This window comes from Equus przewalskii, chromosome 16 (assembly GCF_037783145.1).
Source record: "Equus przewalskii isolate Varuska chromosome 16, EquPr2, whole genome shotgun sequence".
Classification (NCBI taxonomy): domain Eukaryota; kingdom Metazoa; phylum Chordata; class Mammalia; order Perissodactyla; family Equidae; genus Equus; species Equus przewalskii.
In genome coordinates, this window is record NC_091846.1 from 167,993 (window position 1) to 183,184 (window position 15,192).

General features: G+C 37.7%; 1 protein-coding gene across 4 annotated transcripts in view; it reads left to right on the plus strand.

The window, feature by feature from the left end:
* RNF17 (ring finger protein 17) overlaps positions 1-15,192 on the plus strand; it is a 152,592-nt gene that overhangs the window by 74,299 nt on the left and 63,101 nt on the right. For all 4 annotated transcript variants that reach the window (XM_070577751.1, XM_070577750.1, XM_070577753.1 and 1 more), the window contains exon 20: positions 2,071-2,191. In XM_070577751.1, the coding sequence (XP_070433852.1) occupies positions 2,071-2,191 (121 nt within the window). The remainder of the gene's footprint in view (positions 1-2,070; positions 2,192-15,192) is intronic.

A 15,192-nucleotide genomic window follows, 5' to 3' on the forward strand; every position in this document is an offset into this window, starting at 1 on the left:
TGTTTGTGGGCTGCTGCCTCAGAATCCACTGAGTGTATTACAGAATATGCAGTGTATGTTCTATACAGCTTTTCTGAATTTGAAGAATTCTGAAACACGTTTGGTCCCAAGAGATTTGGATAGCGGGATTGGGAATCTGTTACTTATCTGCGATTTTGATGTGTTCCAGAGCTATGACCACATTGTCCATGTTGGTCTTAATGAGTACTAGTGCAGGGTACGCAAGACCATGTTCTCTTAGGGTTGATTTCTGGGACTTTCAAGGATAATTTTTCCTATATCCATTTTTTCACTTTTATCCTACCATTAAATGAACCCAACCATTATAAGATTATTAGCTTCCTTTACAATGGGGAAACTGAAGCTTGGAGATCAAGTGCTCAAGGTCATGCAATTTAGAAATGATGGCGTACCTGTGGTAGTTTATTCACTTTGATGCAAGAAATTGCTTTAAAGAAATAGTTCCATTGAAGAGGAATATGATCATAGAAATTGAATCCTTAGTCTACAGAGTTTCTAAATCTGTCTCTGGTATAAACAGTAAATTAAAGGCCTCTTAGACCTTGAGTAACCTCTGCTGATTTTGACCTGGCTTTAACCTAGATAATTCTGCTTCACAATTTCCCATTTGGTATTTTATTCTGTTGGTTTTTAGCTCCTCTTTGAATGTTCCCTCCTGTGGACAACCTATCAAGACCTGATTCTCTGGGTTTCTTTATTAACTCTCCCTTTTCCTTTCTCACTTAATTGTTATTCCAATAACATCCAAACGCTAGTTGTACCATAGTTATTACCGTAGGTAATTCAATTTTAAGAGTACCAGAAGGCCCTGCCTGACCTGAAATATCTTTCCGCATTAATCTGCCCAACGATGAGATTGAAAGTTTGGGACATTTATAATGAAGTGAACTACCACAAATGAGAGTGGGAGCCTTATTAAAGCAAGGGACATTTACATTTTAATTAGGAGCAGAGCAGGGAAGATGGTAAAGGTACAGAACGCAAGGAAAGTTGGCCCTGTTGGAATAAAGAACTGGGTACATGGGAAGTGTGAGATCAAAGAACTAAAGAGATGGAAATGAGACAGAAAGTAAGGAGATCAAGTTGAGGCTCAGTGTTGCTTAGCCTTTTGTTTCTAGATAATATATCTGGTCGATTGAAAAGTAGTCAGGAATGATTTTTAAGCTCTTGAAAAAAGCTTCCTAATATGTATTCTTATGCCTGGATAATACAAGATGTTACTGCTGGTAATAATTTATCTTTCCGTGTGGAATCATCATTCTGACTAGCAGCCACCAGCTACCATTGTATAGAAGGTGTAGGCATAAACTGATCATAGTGTGTAGAAGTGTGTGTTTCCTAAAGAGAGTTCTCTGTCATTTATTCAGATACTTATGGAACAGGTTCTCTGTTCTGTGTACCGTATGTACCATTATGTACAATAGTAAGTAAATAAGCACGAGATGTAAGCTTTACCCTCAGCTAACTCCCAGTTTACTTTAAGAAATAGATACAATAAACAAGTAACCAGTTTCTTTTCTAAAAGAAATTAAAAGTTAGATGATTTGTCCTAAAAACAGAGGGATGGGGAAAAATTCCAGTTAATTAAGGGTTCTAAATTGAATTTTTGTTATTTTAAACTAAAGCTATAGACCTTTGCAAATAATCACTGGCCTGAATTAACTTTCATTCATTTCTTTTGTCCTCTGGAACTTGACTGAATCTGATAAAACAGTTTAAAAACACAACAGAGTGCTTCTTCAGTGAATATATAGCAATTTGTATTTTTCTCAGTCTAACGGCTTTAAATGTTTTCAGTTTATTATAGAACACACAGTAATCTCAAATGAAAATTTTATTAATTTGTGTATGCTGCAGATAATATTGGCAGTTCTTTTATGTCTGCAAAATGCTAATTTTACCCCTTGAGAGAGCCTTTGACATTGTTCAACAAGAAACCTCCTTTGTGTAAAATGAAAGAAATTAAGTTTCCAGGTTTTTAAAATGCTTCATTTAATGTATTTTGCGACATTTATTTCTTTCCCCAAACTAGTGTTAATGGTTTTACAGAAATTCTGGAAGATAATGTGCTGTTGGTTGAGCTTTTCGATTCTCTTGGTGCTCCTGGAATGACTCCTACTAGTATTAGTGACCAGCTAGTCAAAGAGGGCCTAGCATCTTATGAAGTAGGGTAAGTAGACCTGTAAACTTATTTTAGTTCATATGTAGTGCTTTGTTCACAAAAGGGAAACTGACATATCATTTCCTGTTGGGTATCTGCTTAGGTCATAGACTTGGAGGTTTTTCCCTGTTCATGAGTCAGGAAAAATAGAGGGAAAAATAATTGGAGTTGTTAGTCTACTGAAGAGTAGAGCGGCTTTTCCCTCCATCCTGAAGGGACCCTGAAACCTCGAAAATTGCTCCTAGAGACTGACAGCACTTCTTTTCTTTCTTTTGAGGGAGATTAGCCCTGAGCTAACATCCGCTGCCAGTCCTCCTCTTTTTGCTGAGGAAGATTGGCCCTGAGCTAACAGCTGTGCCCATCTTCCTCTGTTTTATGTGTGAAACACCAGCCACAGCATGGCTTGATAAACCGTGTGTAGGTCTGCACCTGGGAACCGGTGAACCCTGGGCCGCCAAAGCAGAACATGCGAACTTACCTGCTACACCACTGGGCTGGCCCCTGATGGTACTTCTAAGAAAAGGAGATTGGCATCTTATTTCTAGGTGGAACATCTGCTCGAGCAACCTCTTGTACCTATTTGAGAAGAGAATTAGGAAGAGAAATGGCAGGATAGAGTAGACTGCTTTCCCACTTGGAGAAATGTGAAGTTTTTCTGGGTTCAGATGGATACTTTGAAAGAGAACCAGGCTTGAACCATTGTGCTAATACCCAGAACAGGCCAGTGGTTGAGGCGACCCCAGAAACAGAAGGGCAGAGTGGTGGTGAGAAGGACTGGGAGGGTTTGGAGTCAAGACAAAGCAATTCTTCCAGAATAGGAACTTGTGCAGTGGGGTGGCCCCTAGGAGGTCTTCTGAAGGACTCTTACACATAGCCCTCAAGAAAGCCCATATTTGATAACACTCACATGCAATGCCTGTCAGGGTAAGCCAGAGAAGCAGTGACACCCAGCAGAGGCCAGCAATCACAGGGTCAACCTGTGATCTTGCTTCTGTTTCCCACCCTCACACTGGAGGAGCTAGTAGCAGAAGAGAGAGGGCCTGTCCTTTTTCCACTAGAGGTCTTAAGTGAGGGAGAGGAAGAGATTGAGAAAAAATGCTTAAATATGTTACACTGAATTTTATTTTTTATAAAAGTTAGGGTTATTGAGATATAACATATACAATAAAAATTCACCCTTTTTAGGTGCACAGTTATGAGTTTTGATAAACATGTGGTCATATACAACCATCATCATAGTCAAGATAGAGAATATTTCCATTACCCCAAAAGGTTCCCTTATGCACCTTTGTAGTCAGTCCCCTTCGTCCACACCCAACCCTTGGCAACACTCATCTAATTTCTGTCTCTATAATTTTGACTTTTCTACGACTTCATATAAATGGAATCGTAGTATACTGTCTTTTGTGTCTGGCTTTTTCATTTAGCATAATGTTTTTGAGATTCATCCATGTTGTTGCATGTATCAGTAGTTTTTATTGCTCTGTTCACTAGTATTCTACTGAGACGATCATGTGATTTTTAGTCCTCATTTTAATATGGTGTATAACCTTGATTGATTTGCAAATTTTGAACTATCCCTGTGTTCCTGATATAAATCCCACTTGATCATGGTGTATGATCCTTTTGATGTACTGCTGTATTCGGGTTGCCAATATTTTGTTGAGAATTTTTGCATCTGTGTTCATCAGCGATATTGGCCTGTAGTTTTCCTTTTTTGTGTTGTCCTTGTCAGGCTTTGGTATCAGGGTGATGTTGGCCTTGTAAAATGTGTTAGGGAGTGTTCTGTCTTCCCTAATTTTTTGGAATAGTTTGAGATGGATAGGTATGAAGTCCTCTTTGAATGTTTGGTAGAATTCCCCAGGGAAGCCATCTGGTCCTGGGCATTTCTTTTTTAGGATCTTTTTGATTACTGTTTTGATGTCTTTACTTGTGATTGATCTATTCAGACTATCTGTTTCTTCTTGATTCAGCTTTGGGAGATTGTAAGAGTCTAAGAATTTATGCATTTCTTCTAGATTGTCCAATTTGTTGGCATATAGCTTTTCATAGTACTCTCTTATAATCATTTGTGTTTCTGTGGTGTCCACTGTAATTTCTCCTCTTTCATTTCTAATTTTATTTATCTGAGCTTTCTCTCCTTTTTCTTTGTAAGTCTGGCTAGGGACTTGTCAGTTTTGTTTATCTTCTCAAAGAACCAGGTCTTTGTTTCATTGATTCTTTCTACTGTCTTTTTTGTTTCTATTGCATTTATTTCTGCTCTGATTTTTATTATTTCCCTCCATCTGCTGACTTTGGACTTTGTTGTTTTTTTCTAATTCAATTAGGTGTAGTTTGAGATTACTTATTTGGGATTTTTCTTGTTTGTTAATGTGGGCCTTTATTGCAATGAATTTCCCTCTTAGGACCACTTTATATGAGTGGTATGGGATGTTTTCATTTTTATTTGTCTCCAGATATTTTTTGATCTCTCCTTTAATTTCTTCAATAATCCATTGGTTGTTCCGTAGCATATTGTTTAGTCTCCACATTTTTGTCCCTTTCTCAGCTTTTTTCTTGTAGTTAATTTCTAGTTTCATAGCACTGTGGTCAGATGTTTGTTCTTATTTCAATCTTAAATTTGTTGAGGCTTGCCTTGTTTCCCAACATGTGGTCTATCCTTGAGACTATTCTGTGTGCACCTGAGAAGAATGTGTATTCTGTTTTTGGATGGAGTGTTCTGCATAGATCTGTAAAGTCCATCTGGTCTAGCTTTTCATTTAGTTCCACTGTTTCCTTTTTGACTCTTTGTTTGGATGATCTATCCATTGATCTGAGTGGAGTGCTGAGGTCCCCTACAATTATTTTTTCTTTGTTAATATCTCCTTTTAGGTTTATTAATAATTGCCTTATGTACTTTGGTGCTCCTGTGTTGGGTGCATAGATATTTATAGTGTTGTCTTCTTGGTGGAATGTTCCTTCGATCATTATATACTGCCCCTCTTTGTCTCTCTTTACCTGTCTTACCTTGAAGTCTGCTTTGTCTGATATAAGTATTGAAACACCTGCTTTCTTTTGTTTGCCATTAGCTTGGAGTATCGTCTTCCATCCCTTCACTCTAAGCCTGTGTTTGTCATTGGAACTGAGATATGTTTCCTAGAGGCAGCATACTGTTGGGTCTTGTTCTTTAATCCATCTCACCACTCTGTATCTTTTTTTTGGAGAGTTCAGTCCATTTACATTTAGAGTGATTATTGATATATGAGGGCTTAATGCTGCCATTTTATCGTTCGTTTTCTGGTTCTCCTGCGTTTCCTTTGTTTCTTGTCCTGTGTATTTCAGACTACCAATTTGGTTAGGTAGTTTTTTATGCTGGATTTCTTGGTTTTCTCTTTCTTTATTATTTGTGGCTCTGATCTGCTTTCTTGTTTGGTGGTTACCCTGAGGTTTGTATGCAAAATCCTATAGATGAGAGAGTCCGTTTTTTGATGACCTCTTATTTCCTTAAACTAAGCCATTTCAATCTCTTCCTTTCCTCCTCTAAGTTTTTTTCTCACATCTTATTGCATCTTGTGTGGTGAATTTGTGGTTTAAATGACAAGATTATCTTTTTTTTGATGTTTTCCTTTCCTTTATCTCTAATGTTTTCCATGAGTATTTGCTAACCTGTTCTGCTGGGTAGGTCCAATTTTCTGATTTCATCTACCTATTTATCTCTGTATTCAGGGGTTTGTAACCTCTTTCTTCTTTTTCTTTCAGGTATGAGGGTCTTCTTGAGGATTTCTTGTAGGGAGGAGTCTTGTGGCGATGAACTCCCTTAGCTTTTGTTTATCTGGGAACGTTTTTATTTCTTCGTCATATCTAAAGGATATTTTTGCTGAGCAGAGTATTCTCGGCTGAAAGTTTTTGTCTTTCGGAGATTTGAATATATTATTCCCCTCTCTCCGAGCCCATAAAGTTTCTGCTGAGAAATCCACTGAAAGCCTGATAGAGGTTCCTTTGTAAGTTATTTTCTTCTGCCTTGCTGCCGTTAGTATTTTTTCTTTGTCATTGACTTTTTCCAGCTTCACTACTGTATGCCTTGCAGTAGATCTTTTTACATTGACAAAGTTAGGAGATCTGGTGGCCTCCTTCACATGAATTTCCATCTCCTTCTCCAGGTTTGGGAAGTTCTCAGCTATTATTTCTTTGAACAAGCTTTCTGCTCCATTCTTCTTTTGTTCTCTCTCTGCAATACCTGTAATCCTTATGTTGCATTTCCTAATTGAGTCAGATTAATGCTCAGAGACTTTCTTCCATTTCTTTTCAGTCTTAGTTCTTTCTCTTCCTCCATCTGAAGCATTTCTGAATTTCTGCCCTCGATCATGCTGATTCGTTCCTCAATGACATCTGCTCTACTGTTCAGGGAATCTATATTCTGCTTTATCTCATCCATTGTGTTTTTCATCTCCAATATTTCTGCTTGGTTCTTCCTTATAGTTTCAATCTCTTTTGTTAAGTAGCTCCTGAACTCGTTGAATTATCTATCTGTATTCTTTTTTAACTTGTTGAGTTTTTCAATGATAGCTCTTTTGAATTCTTTGTCATTTAGGTTATAGATTTCTGTGTCTTCAGGATTGATTTCGAGGAGTATTTGTCATTTTCCTTCTGGTCTTGATCCACTTCCTCAGGGATGGAGCAGGGCTCCAGCTCCTCCACCTTCCAACATGTGGCTACATGGGTCTCTCAGATGTCTTTTGTGTTATGTGAATGTCCTGTGTTGGGGTATGAATGTCCTTTTCATTGTATCTTTGAGGTGACAGTTTACTGAGAGAGCTCACTCTGCCATGATGCTGACATCACTCCAAGGAAGTGTATTTCTAACTTTATAAGAAACTGCCAGATGTTTTCCAAATTGGCTCTACTATTTTGCATTCCCAACAGCAGTGTATGAGAGCTCTCTTGTTCTGCATCCTTGTCAGCACTTGATTTTATCATTTTGTGTTTATATTAGCCCCTCTAATAGGAGTATAGTGGTCTTTCATAGTGGTTTTAATTTTAATTTCTTTAATGACATTAAGGATCTTTTAATGTGTTTATTTGCCATTTGTATCTCTTCTTTCATGAAATATCTTTTCAAATGTTTTGCCTTTTTTAAAAATTGTGTTGTGTATTGTTAGTGAAATGTGAGAGTACTTTATATATTCTACATACAAGTCCTTCATTAGGTATGATATTTCCAAATATTTTCTTCCAATCTGTGGCTTCTTAATAGTGTCTTTGAAAGAGCAGAAGTTTCTGGTTTTGAAGTCCAATTTGACAGTTTTCTTTTATAATTCAGGCACTTTGTCCCATAACTAAGAAATCTGTGCCTAACCCCAGGCCATAAAGATTTTCTCCTATGTGTTCTTCTAAAGTTTCATAGTTTTGGTTTTCGTATTTAGGTCCATCGTCCTTTGTATTTTGTTAAATAGACTTTATTTTTTGGAGCAGTTTTAGGTTCACGACATTGAGCAGAAAGCACAGAGAGTTTCTCTATATTCCCTGCCCCTACACAGGTACACACCCTCCCCCACTATCAACCGCCAGAGTGGCACATTTGTTAATATCAATGAAACTACACTGATACATCATAGTCATCCAAAGTCAATAGTTTACATTAGTGTATGTTCTGGGGGCTTTGACAAATATGTAATGTCATGAATCTACCATTATAGTATCATACAGAGTATTTTCACTGCCCTAAAAGTTCCCAGTGCTCTGCCTGTTCATCTCTCCCTCCCTGTTAATCTCTAGAAGCTGGTGGTCTTCTTACTGTCTCTGTAGTTTTGCCTTTTCCACGTTGTCATATAGTTGGAATCATACAGTATGTAGCCTTCTCAGATTGGCTTCTTTCACTTAGTAATATAGATTTAAGATTCCTTTACTTCTTTTCATGGCTTGATAGCTCATTTTTTTCCACACTGAATAATATTCCCTCATCTGGATGTACCACAGTCTATTTATCTTTTCGCCTACTGAAGGATGTCTTGGTTGCTAACAAGTTTGGCAATTATGAATGAAGCTGCTATAAACAATTCATGTGCAGGTTTTTGGGTTTTTTTGTTTTTGTTTTTGAGATTGGCACCTAGGCTAATAACTGTTGCCAATCTTCCTTCTTTTTTTTTTAAGTATTGGCACCTGGGCTAACAACTGTTGCCAATCTTTTTTTTTTTCCTGCTTTATTTCCCAAACACACCGCCCCGCCCCCCCCCCACCCCATGCATAGTTGTATATCTTAGTTGCAGTTCCTTCTAGTTGTGGGATGTGGGATGCCGCCTCAACGTGGCCTGACAAGCAGTGCCATGTCCGCACCCAGGATCTGAACCCTGGGCCGCCACAGCGGAGCACGTGAACTTAACCACTCGGCCATGGAGCCGGCCCCCATGTGCAGGTTTTTGTGTGGACATAAGTTTTCAACTTCTTGGTAAATACCAAAGAGTGTGACTGCTGAATCATATAATGGATCATATAATAAGAGTATGTTTCATTTTATAAGAAACTGCTAAACTGTCTTCCAAAGTGGGTATTCAATTTTTGGATTCTAACAGCAAGGAATGAGCGTTCCTGTCCCTCCACATCCTCACCAGCATTTGGTGTCCTCAGTATTCCAGATTTTGGTCATTCAAATAGGTGTGCAGTGGTATCTCATTGTTTTAATTTGCATTTCCCTGATGACAAATGATGTGGAGCATTTTTTCATATGCCTATTTGGCATCTGTGTGTCTTCTTTGGTAAGGTGTCAAGGTTTTTGGCCCATTTTTAAATTGGGTTATTTTCTTATTGTTGAATTTTAAGAGTTCTTTGTGTATTTTGGATAACAGTGTGTCTTTTGCAGTATTTTTCAATATTTTCTCCGAGTGTGTGGCTTGTCTTCTCATCATCTTGATGGCGTATTTCACAGAGCAGAAGTTTTAAATTTCAATGAAATCCAGCTTATCAGTTCTTTCTTTCATGGATTATGGAATAAAGCTGATTTTAAACTTTGAAATTTCTCTTTGTTTTAAACAGCATCAGGGAATAAGGTATTTGTTAGATGAATGTTCCAAAAACTCATTAAGAATACCAAGAGCAGCAGAAGAAAACAGCAAGCCCCTATCACCTCACCATGATATGTCACTGTTATGGGGGAGTGCCAAAGCTAAAACAAAACTCTTCGCCACTAAGCAGAATAGAGTCTGGGAAGAAGAGCTCTTTGTGATAGTGGGCACCTTTCTGGAAGAGTAGCATTCAGTAGAGTACGCAGGGAGTTACTCACTTTTAAAATAAAATTTCCCTGCCTTTAGCACCATCTTTATGTATATTATCCTTACATATAAATTCAAATATTAAATGAGAATTTTCTAGTTAGAAAATCATGAATTTAGTGGGCAATATGAAAGTCATGTAAGGTACACACAACTCTGCCCTTACCAAAAGAAAAAAAGATAAATAGGTGAGGCACTAGATAACTACATGAGGGGAATCCTTTCACAATGTATACATATATCAAATCACCACAGTGTACACTTTAAATATCTCACACTTTTATATGTCAGTTATACCTCAGTAAAGCTGAAATTTTAAAAAAATTGGAGGGGCTGGCCACGTGTCCGAGTGGTTAAGTTGGCGTGCTCTGCTTCGGCAGCCCGGGATTTTCCCAGTTAGGATCCTGGGTGTGGACAGGGCACTGCTTAACAAGCCGTGTTGAGGCAGCATCCCACATAGCACAACTAGAAGGACCTACAACTAGAATATACAACTATGTACTTGGGGGCCTTGGGGAAAAGAAAGAGGAAGAAGGAAAAAAAAAAGAAGATTGGCCACAGATGTTAGCTCAGGGCCAATCTTTAAAAAAAATTTGGCCATCTGGTGGTAAAATATGGTTAACACATAATAGAAGATGACATTTATGTGTCAAACTCTGAACATGCCTTGAGTTTTTCATCAATATTAATATCTTTACACGGATGTATAACCCATATAATCCAATTAGATCTATTGTAGCCAGAATTTAAAGGCACAGTTCTTGACCATAGAACCTTGTAATTTTTTGAGTTGTGCCATCAGCCAGTTTAGGTCACTGATGATAGGAGTGATAATGTTGATTGACTTTAGGAGCCTTCCATTGCTACAATTAAGTGTTTGAATTAAAAACATTAAATATTTTCTTACCTCTCATTTAACCAAAGTTGTTTTGTTTTAAAAAAAAAATGAAGATCATATAGTTTTAAATAAATTTGTTTTATTCCAGTTAACATTAATTTTATAAGGCATCAAATTAGGGCATAGAACCAATGATGGATGTTTAATTTTTTTAATGAAAAAATATTGTATTAGATGTATATGCACTATTTCTCTAGAAAGATTCATAAAATCCAGTAATCGTGTTTACCTCTAGGTATCTTTTGTAATTTTTAAATTTTGGACCATGTGCATATATTACCTTCTCAAAAATGAAGAACATTTATTTTTTGAGTCTATTAATGTACCACTTTATGTCACTAGGATGGCTATAATCAAAAAAGTGGAAAATAGTATGTTGGTGAGAAGGTGGAGAAATTTGACCATGTACATTGCTGGTGAAAATACAGACGGTATAGCTATTATGGAAAACAGTTTGGCCATTCCTCAAAAGTTTAAACATGGAATTACCATATGACCCAGAAATTCCTTTCCTGGGTATATACCCAAAAGAATTGAAACAAATACTCAGACAGATACATGTACATGTATATTCATAACAGCCAAAAAATGGAACCAGCCTGAATGTCCATCAATGGTTGAATAGATAAACAAGTTGTGGTGTATATACATATAGTGGAATATTATTCAGCCTTAAATAAGGAATTACATTTTGCAATATGCTGTAATATTGATGAACCTTGAAAATTTATGCTAAATAAAATAAGCCAGACACAGAGGATGACATATTGTATGATTCCATTTATATGAAATATCAATAATAGGTAAATCCACAGAGACTGAACACAGATTATTGGTTAACAGGGGCTGAGGGGAGGGGATAATGGGGAGAAACTGCTTAAGGGGGTTTTCTTTTGGAGTGATAGAAATATTTGAAGCTAGATAGAGGTGATGGTTGTGCTACATGATGAATATACTAAATACCACTGCTTTGTTCAGTTTAAAATAGTTTTATATTATGTGAATTTCACCTCAATAATTTTAAAAAATATTTTAAGTCCATTAGCTATGGATTCAACTCAACCCCTGTCAAAATTCTGGCACAGCTTTTTGCAGAAATAGACTAGAAGATCCTAAATTTGTATGGAAATGTAAGATACCTACAATAGCCAAAACAATTTTGCAAACAAAGAGGACTTTCACTTCCCAATTTCAGAACTAAAGCTGCAGTTACCAAGACAGTGTGGTACTAACATAAAGATAGACATATAGATCAAAAAATAGAATTGAGGGTTGAGAAATAAATCTTTATAATCAGTTGACTTTTTTTAACAAAGATGCCAAAGCAGTTCACTGGAGAAAGGTAGGTCTGTTTAACAAACAGTGCTGGGGGAATTGGATAGCTGTAGGCCAAAAGGTGAACATAGCACCTATCTTACACCATACACAAAAGTTAACTCAGCATGGGTTATACTCTTAAGATTAAGAGCTAGACCTAAACTTCTAGAGGAAAACAGGAGGAAATCTTCAGGACTGTGAGTTGGGCAAAGATTTCTTAGATATGACACCAAAAGCACAGTTCATAAAAGAAAAAAATTGGTAAATTTTTGGTTAAAAATTGGTAATTGGTCCTCATCAAAATGCAGAACTTGTGTACTTCGAAAGACACTATCGAGGTAAATGAAAGACAAACAACAGACTGGGGGAAAATATTTGCAAAATTTATTCCATAAAGGACTTGTATCTGGAATTCATAGAACTCTTACAACTCAGTAAAAAGAGAAATAATCCAACCAAAAGAATGGGTAAAAGATATGGACATCTACCAAAGAGGATATACGGTTGGCTAATAAGTACATGAAAAGATGCTCAACATCATTAATCATTAGAGAATGAAAATTAAAATCACAGTAATATACCTTTTGTCATCCACTCGAATAGCTATTATATATATAAGATAGTCAATTACAGCTGTTGGTGAGGATGTGGAGTAACCCTCATTATTGGCGGGAATTTAAAATGATGTAGCCTGTTTGGAAAATGGTTTGCAAACTTCTTAAAAAGTTAAACATAAAACTGCCGTGCACCCCAGCAGTTTCCCTCCTAGGTGTCCACCCAGGAGAAATGAAAACATATGTCCATACACAGGCTTGCAAGCAAGTGTTCACAGCTATGGGATGCCGCCACAGCATGGCTTATGTGTAGGTCCCCGCCTGGGAGCCCAACCGGTGAACCCTGGCCTGCCAAAGCAGAGTGCACAAGCTTAACCACTATGCCACTGGGCTGGCCCCCTGGGTGAACTTTTTTTGGGGTGAGGAAGATTGGCCCTGAGCCAACATCCCTGCCAGTCTTCCTCTACTTTGTATATGGAACCCCATCACAGCATGAGCAGTGTGTAGATCCACACCCAGCATCTGAACCTGTGAACCCTGGGCTACCAAAGCATAGCACGCAAACTTAACCACTGCTCCACTGGGCTGGCCCCTGGGTGAACTTTGTGATATGTAAAATATACCTCAATAAAGTTGTTTCTTTAAAAAAACAAAAAGTTCATTAGCTAGTTTTCTCTATTCAGTTATATGCCTACTTGTTATGCTGTAACAAATGCTGTACTCAGTGGTGAATAAGGATGGTTTGTGCCTTCAAGAAGCTTAGCGCAGATGTGGTAGGAAGGAGAGATGGTCAGTCTTACCTTTCAGTGTGTTAGGGACTGTGCTAAGGGTAGTGACGGTACTAGGGAATCTTGGAGGGCTTACCGCTGGAGATGTCACCTAAGCTGGATTTCCTGATATACCAGGAGTAAAGGCCTATATACAGGAAAAACATGGTGTGTTTAGGTATTGTTAGGACATTCACACAGCTGATGGAAGAAAAGGTAGTAGTGGCTGGTATGGCAAGAGACAAAGCTAGAGAGAAATGCAGAGACCAGATAATTAAAGAACATTGGTCACTGAGGAGTCAATTAAAATACTTTTCAAACTTAAGCGTGTTTGAACTTTCTCTCTTGAGGAAAGGGGCACTATTGAAGGATTTCAAGCAGAGGACTGAGTAGCTTTCCATTTTAGAAAGCTCTCTGGCTGCAAGGGTTAAAAATAAAGAGTTAGGCTAAAAGTGGGTACTAGAGGCTATTGAAGTGACAGTTACTTGGGGATAGAAAAATGGGTAGATAATCACACATAAAGGAGTGAGCATCACAAGACCTTGCTACTCTTTGTAGGTGAGGAAGAAGAGAGAGTCGAGATTGACTTTCACAATCACTAACCTGGACCACCAAGTGACTGGTGATCCTGTTCCCTGAGAACAGGAAACAGAGGAGTGGGGACCAGGTTTGGGGAAAGTAAAGGTGATATCAGCTTTGGACATATTAAAAGCAGAGGGAGACATCTTCAAATGGCAGACCATTGTGCAGCGGTCAGGGAGCTGTGAGGTGTGCACTAAGCTTTTGGGTTCGCAGGACTAGACTGTGGTAGTCTGTTTAGTTGCATAGTAACAGGAACACGCGATAAAGAGTGAGGAGCAGGTATTGCAATGACTAAGGAAAACAGATGAGACAGCACAGTGATGAGAAGAGACCGGGCCTGTTTACTCATTTCTAAATGCTCACACTTTGTGCTCAGCAAGGGCAAATCCAGACTTCATGAGTGAGCCTGAAATTTGTACCATTTGGGGGGCTCTCTTTAAGAAAAAGAATGCACACTTAGAGCTATTGAGTTAAATAAGCAAAAATATTTATGTAGACTGATAAATCACAAGAAATTACAAATTTTCAAAAGTTTATGAATGCCACAAACATTACGAAATTCAGACTCATCTGTAAAATACTTTCTTATTACCTTGTTTAGCCATATACTGATCACCACATGAAAAGTCAGAGTTTGTGATACTCCCTATAGAGAGAGTAAAAAAGTAGTTCAGTCTTTCCTCTAGTATGGTTGATTGAAATTTGTTTATTGGTAAATTTTAAAAGTTTTTTTTGGATCTATAGCTTAATTATTGGTAATATCATGTAAATTTCTAAAAATTTTAGGAAAATCTATCATGTTTCTTTCATGTATATATCCATTACATATATAAATAATATTTCAAGACATTTCAAGTTTTGTTGTATAGTGATGAATCTTAAATACAGTTTGAACATTTATTAATATATTGAATTAATTAATTTATTAGTAGGCTGGCCATATTTCTCATCCAAACTGGGACATGTTTAAGAGTAAAAGAGATGCACTATTATGCCAGAACAACAGATGTAAATTGGGTGGCCCGGTCACAGTACTCATTAAGCAATTTATCTTCAGCATCCTCATTGTAGTGGTATATCACGAGTGTTATATTGGGCCCTGTATTTTCATGCTGTGACGTTAAGGTGGTGGGAGTATTTCTGGAATCCATTCCTAGACCAAGATGGCTAGCAGTAGAGTAGCTTAATTTTACAGGAAACTGGTTATCAGCCACAAACCTATATCCCAGTAACTCCAAACTAAATGTATCTCCAACTCCACTTCCCTTTAGCCAACCCCCTAAAATACTGTGCCTGACACCCGAGATGGGAAGAAATGTGACAGAGGAAAAGTGGGAATAGAAGGAATCAATGATCTTAACTAATTTCAGTTAAAGTATTTACTTTTGAAAACTTTACAGAAGCACATTGCTTTGCCCCTTGCCAGGGTACCCATGCAAATGAGGGGTCCTGAAGCTTAAACTCAGTTTTAGTAAATCTACTCCTCATCTTCTGGCAGCCCCAGTCAATCTCCTTGCCCTCCAAAACCCAGGTTCCTGTTTTCTGACTACTGCAACTAGACCCACTGTTTTCATTGTATCTGTTGCCTAGCCTCAAATTAGAACATGAGCTTCCCTTGATCATTGCCTGCCCTGATCACCTGAGGAAT